At 47.7% G+C, this 6,000-nt stretch overlaps 1 protein-coding gene across 9 annotated transcripts in view; it reads right to left on the bottom strand.

Annotated features, from left to right (window-relative positions):
- LOC118395529 (protocadherin Fat 1-like) overlaps window positions 1-6,000 on the bottom strand; it is a 94,614-nt gene that overhangs the window by 19,856 nt on the left and 68,758 nt on the right. For all 9 annotated transcript variants that reach the window (XR_008065569.1, XR_008065568.1, XM_052464583.1 and 6 more), the window contains one exon: window positions 5,459-5,692. Coding sequence is in view for 7 of the 9 variants with exons in the window: in XM_052464583.1 (XP_052320543.1) it covers window positions 5,459-5,692 (234 nt within the window). In the remaining 2 variants the exon portion in view is untranslated. The remainder of the gene's footprint in view (window positions 1-5,458; window positions 5,693-6,000) is intronic.

Genomic DNA, 6,000 nt, shown 5'->3' with positions numbered 1-6,000 from the left:
TTCTGAGTGGCAGTTCATTATCGCTTTGCGTTTGTTGGAAAGGAAAACTGGAAACAACCCAAACATCATCTGCATGTACCTCCTCAGCAGTGCAGCCACACACTCCTGAGTACCGATACTTTTTCATATCAGCCTTTCAACACACCATACCCTTTTCACCAACCGAAAGCATTAACAACGCAAACACGCCAGTCACGTCGCACCTTGTAATATCACCTCGCCGCTTCCCGACAGGGCGGTCCAATAACGAGACAGGGACAGATGTGGACAATAACCATACTGCCTTTTCTGCAGGTGACCCACATCTCTCACACACACACACACACACACACACACACACACACACACACACACACCCTCTGAGCATCTCATTACGACTAAAGAGACTCGGCCTGCATCCCAAATGGCACTCTATTCGACAGTGCACTACTTTGGACCGGGGCCCTATGGGTCAAACGTAGTGCTCTACAAAGGGAACGGGATGCCATTTAGGATGCAAGTTTTTGTCAGCGGGAGCCCGGTTTACTGGCACCTGTTGGTCCCAGTTACCATCACTTTAATCAGACAAAATTACTCGGCCCATGGAAATTGCTTGCTGACGTTTAAGGGGATCGCACCAAAATCATGAAGCAATCTCGACTCACGTCACCAGACGAGTACACTTCATATCCAGTCTTCTGGAGGGTTCCTCCCACACTCTGGGTCGTACCTTCTAAAACGGCTATTAAAAACGACCTTACTGCTTTCCTCTTGCATCGCTATCTGTTATCTAAAACCAGTCTGCCATTTTACTTCACCACGGGCCAACTAAATGTTCACGTGCTAACTGACGAACTCCACATTCTGCGCCGTGCGTTTGATTGAACTGTGCCTTCTGACGACGGCATTCGCTGAACCTTTATCGACGGCGGTAGCAGAGACCTCAAGCCAAAGTGGCAAGAAAGCTTGTTTCAGTCTAGCGTGAGCCGCATGAACGCTGTTCACCCAATCAAACGAGGGACAGCACAGACACGGAATAGACAGAAAAGAAACCACTTAAGAAAATAGCAACTGGGGAGAGATGGGAAGAGAGGGGGGAATAGAGAGGAAAGAGAGGGGGGAATAGAGAGGAAAGAGAGGGGGGAATAGAGAGGAAAGAGATGGGAAGAGAGAGGAAAGAGAGGGGGGAATAGAGAGGAAAGAGAGGGGGGAATAGAGAGGAAAGAGATGGGAAGAGAGAGGGGAATAGAGAGGAAAGAGATGGGAAGAGAGAGGAAAGAGAGGGGGGAATAGAGAGGAAAGAGATGGGAAGAGAGTGGGGAATAGAGAGGAAAGAGATGGGAAGAGAGTGGGGAATAGAGAGAGGAATAGAGAGGAAAGAGGTGGGAAGAGAGTGGGGAATAGAGAGTGGAATAGAGAGGAGAGAGATGGGAAGAGAGGGGGGAATAGAGAGGAAAGAGATGGGAAGAGAGAGGGGAATAGAGAGGAAAGAGATGGGAAGAGAGAGGAAAGAGATGGGAAGAGAGAGGGGAATAGAGAGGAAAGAGATGGGAAGAGAGAGGGGAATAGAGAGGAAAGAGATGGGAAGAGAGAGGAAAGAGATGGGAAGAGAGAGAGGAATAGAGAGGAAAGAGATGGGAAGAGAGAGGGGAATAGAGAGGAAAGAGAGGGGGGGATAGAGAGAAATGAGATAGGGGGATAGAGAGGAAAGAGATAGGGGGATAGAGAGGAAAGAGAGAGGGGGATAGAGGGGAAAGAGATGGGAAGAGAGAGATAGGGGGATAGAGAGGAAAGAGAGAGGGGGATAGAGGGGAAAGAGATGGGAAGAGAGAGATAGGGGGATAGAGGAAAGAGTGAGAGAGAAAATAAAGAGAAAGAGAGAGAGATATAGAAGAAACAGAGAAAGGAATGTTTCAGCATAACTTCTCCCTTTAACGCCAATTATGGTCACCAACCAGCTTCCTGGTTTGTCTGGTTCTTTTCCCCAAGACCACTTTGAGAAACGACGCCATGGCAGTAGGCACACAGCAGGGGCAATGACGCCAGTACGCTTGAAAGTATCAAACATCTTCAGCCCAAATAAGCTGGTCTAGATAGCACAACTGGTGCAGGGAACTGGCAGTGCTCAAAATGTGTCAACGTTTCAAGCAAAGAGATACTCGAGTCTCAAATGTTGATGATACTACTCCCCCGAATAGTGAATGAGTCCTCTATCTATCTGACAATGGAGGTCAGTGGAGTTATGCATACTGATGAATCAGTCCAATGGCAGCTGGCTGAGTGAGAGAGAGGGCTGTGTGACCTGGACTGTGGCAAAACGGGTATCTCGTCTCGTCCAGAGTCGTCATAGACGGCATTGACTTTGTTATTTCTCTGCGGGGCAGTGTGTGTGTGGGGCTCTTCAGCTATCCTGGCAATGTAGTTACACACTACAACTACAGATCTGTGTATGTGACACCAACACGTGTCGAAAGGAGTGCAAATCTCTCTCTTTCTCTCTCTCATTTCAAAAGGGCTTTATTGGCATGGGAAACACATTGCCAAAGCAAGTGAAAATGATAATATAACAAAAGTGAAATAAACAATAAATAATATTTTTTATTTATTTTTTATTAAATGAACAGTAAACATTACAGTTCCAAAAGAATAAAGACCTTTGTCTATATACAGTGTTGCGATGTAATAGTTAAAGTACAAAATGGAAAATAAATAAACATAAATATGGGTTGTATTTACAATGGTGCTTGTTCTTCACCGGTTGCCCTTTGCCTGTCACACAACTTGCTGCTGTGACGACACACGGTGGTATTTCACCCAGTAGATAAGGGAGTTTATCAACGTTGGATTTGTTTTCGGATTCTTTGTGGGTCTGTGTAATCTGAGGGAAGTATGTGTCTCTAATGTGGTCATACATTTGGCAGGAGGTTAGGAAGTGCAGCTCAGTTTCCACCTCATTTTGTGGGCAGTGTGCAAATGGGCCTGTCTTCTCGAGAGCCATGTCTGCCTACGGCGGCCTCTCAAGATAGAAAAGCTACAGTATACTCAGTAGTCTGTACATAGTCAAAGCTTTCCTTAAGTTTGGATCAGTCACAGTGGTCAGGTATTCTGCCACTGTGTACTCTCTGTTTAGGGTCAGTCACAGTGGTCAGGTATTCTGCCACTGTGTACTCTCTGTTTAGGGTCAGTCACAGTGGTGAGGTATTCCGCCACTGTGTACTCTCTGTTTAGGGTCAGTCACAGTGGTCAGGTATTCTGCCACTGTGTACTCTCTGTTTAGGGTCAGTCACAGTGGTCAGGTATTCTGCCACTGTGTACTCTCTGTTTAGGGTCAGTCACAGTGGTCAGGTATTCTGCCACTGTGTACTCTCTGTTTAGGGTCAGTCACAGTGGTCAGGTATTCCGCCACTGTGTACTCTCTGTTTAGGGTCAGTCACAGTGGTGAGGTATTCTGCCACTGTGTACTCTCTGTTTAGGGTCAGTCACAGTGGTCAGGTATTCTGCCACTGTGTACTCTCTGTTTAGGGTCAGTCACAGTGGTCAGGTATTCTGCCACTGTGTACTCTCTGTTTAGGGTCAGTCACAGTGGTCAGGTATTCTGCCACTGTGTACTCTCTGTTTAGGGTCAGTCACAGTGGTCAGGTATTCTGCCACTGTGTACTCTCTGTTTAGGGTCAGTCACAGTGGTCAGGTATTCTGCCACTGTGTACTCTCTGTTTAGGGTCAGTCACAGTGGTCAGGTATTCTGCCACTGTGTACTCTCTGTTTAGGGTCAGTCACAGTGGTGAGGTATTCTGCCACTGTGTACTCTCTGTTTAGGGTCAGTCACAGTGGTCAGGTATTCTGCCACTGTGTACTCTCTGTTTAGGGTCAGTCACAGTGGTCAGGTATTCTGCCACTGTGTACTCTCTGTTTAGGGTCAGTCACAGTGGTGAGGTATTCTGCCACTGTGTACTCTCTGTTTAGGGTCAGTCACAGTGGTCAGGTATTCTGCCACTGTGTACTCTCTGTTTAGGGTCAGTCACAGTGGTCAGGTATTCTGCCACTGTGTACTCTCTGTTTAGGGCCAAATATCAAACTCCGTTTTTTTGTTAATTCTGTCCAATGTGGGAATGTGTCAAGTAATTATGTTTTTGTTTTGTCATGATTCAGTTGGGTCTAATTGTGTTGCTGTCCTGGGGCTCTGTCGGGTCTGTTTGTGAACAGAGCCCAAGGACCAGCTTGCTTAGGGGACTCTTCTCCAGGTTCATCTCTCTGTCGGTGATGGCTTTATTATGGAAGGTTTGTGAATCGCTTCCTTTTAGGTGGTTGTAGCATTTAACGGCCCTTTTCTGGATGTTGATAATTTGCGGGTATCGGCCTAATTCTGCTCTGGACACATGATCTGTTTTGGGTTGTACACAGAGGATATTTGAGCAGAATTCTGCATGCTATATTTGGTCTCTCTTCCTCTCTCCCTCCAGCTCCAAATTATCCAAAATATGCCTCCGGCTAAAATTGGACTGAGGGAGGGGGGAGAACCTAATTTCTCCTCTCCTCTTTTCAGATATCCTTTAAGTTCACACGAAAGGTAGGGCAGGCTTTAGGAATTCCGTGCTTGTGCGCCAACCCTGGGGGAAGAGCTGTCGAAAAAGCAGGCCCCCTTTTGCGCTTCGACTTTCTGGGCGAATGAACGAGCGACCCAGTTCTTACACCCCATTCAATCTGTCAAACTGTCAGTTTTACCAGAAGGACTAAGAGAGAGGGGAGAAGGCAGGACAGGGGGGGGGGGAGAGAGTTTCTCTTCATCCGTAACTAGGCTTTGTGAAGGGAACATGCTGACATGCTCCCCTAGTCTAGAACGCCTTGCCCTGTAAGAGGTGTCATTACCAAACGCCAGTCACGGAAGTCAAATTGGTAGCGTCGCTGAAAGTGGCAACCCTGTCCCATTTTAGAGGAGCTAATATCAGGGCTCTTGAGTTTATGGCCGCCACACTAACGCTTTCGACTGTCCTCCATTTGAGGGAATTCTGGGGACAAATACGTTGGTTTGTTTTTTTTTTAATTGTCTGCTCCTGCTTAGGTGGGTTTCCTGAAACGTGAAGCAAACATATGCCACGTAGCGGACGCTTTAATCCAACGCGACCAACAGCAGTGAATGCATACATACATTCCCCGCATGGGTGGCCCCTGTATGCACCATTCTCTACCAACAGAACCGCACAGGACGACAAACACAACACAAAAGTCATAGAAAAGGCCTTTTCAGAGTCGAGTGCTCGAGGAGAATCGAAATGTCATCCTTGAGACATCATCGCTTTGCGCCGAAAGAGCCAAGTGTAAAACGGAGCGGGGATTACTGTTATACATACTGCGCGTGTGCACAATGTGGAGAGCACCAGGTCGGAGAGCTGAGCATTGCCTGGTGGAAGACTGGTCAAATAAAGAACAATGAAACAAACAGATCAACTCATTTGTAAAATAAACAAACAAACAAACGTACCGGTGTCGAGGTCGGTGGCGAGCAGCCGCGCCACGAAGGTGCCGACCTCCGTGTTCTCGAAGACGGTGATGGCGTATGGGTCGGAGGTGAACTGTGGCGCGTTGTCGTTCACGTCCCCCACGGTCAAGTGCACGGCCGCCTCGCAGTAGCGCCCGCCGCCGTCTAGTGCCCGCACCGTCAGGCGGTACTCCTCCTGTTCCTCGCGGTCCAGGGGCTGCTGGGTCTTCAGTTCACCTGGGAAAACAGAAGATGAAGAAAGGCAAATGTCAATCAATGGGGTAGGCAATCACTCTCTCTCACACACACACGCTTATTAAAAGTTATTGCAATCCACACACACTTTTCCACGGTACGGCACTTGCGGGATGCACTCTAAAAAGAAAGGTCATGTTTGGAGGACAGATCGTGTTAGAGCTGCATCGTCCACCTACCCCACGCCCATTCCAAAGAAATCATCAACATAAAATGCAAGTGAAGCTAAAATGTTCTCTGGGCCGTTTAGTTCAGTGTAGACTGACCGTAGAGCAGGGCTGTCAAACATA

The sequence above is a fragment of the Oncorhynchus keta genome, chromosome 16, assembly GCF_023373465.1.
Source record: "Oncorhynchus keta strain PuntledgeMale-10-30-2019 chromosome 16, Oket_V2, whole genome shotgun sequence".
Lineage (NCBI taxonomy): Eukaryota > Metazoa > Chordata > Actinopteri > Salmoniformes > Salmonidae > Oncorhynchus > Oncorhynchus keta.
This window is presented reverse-complemented; position numbering and strand designations above follow the sequence as displayed.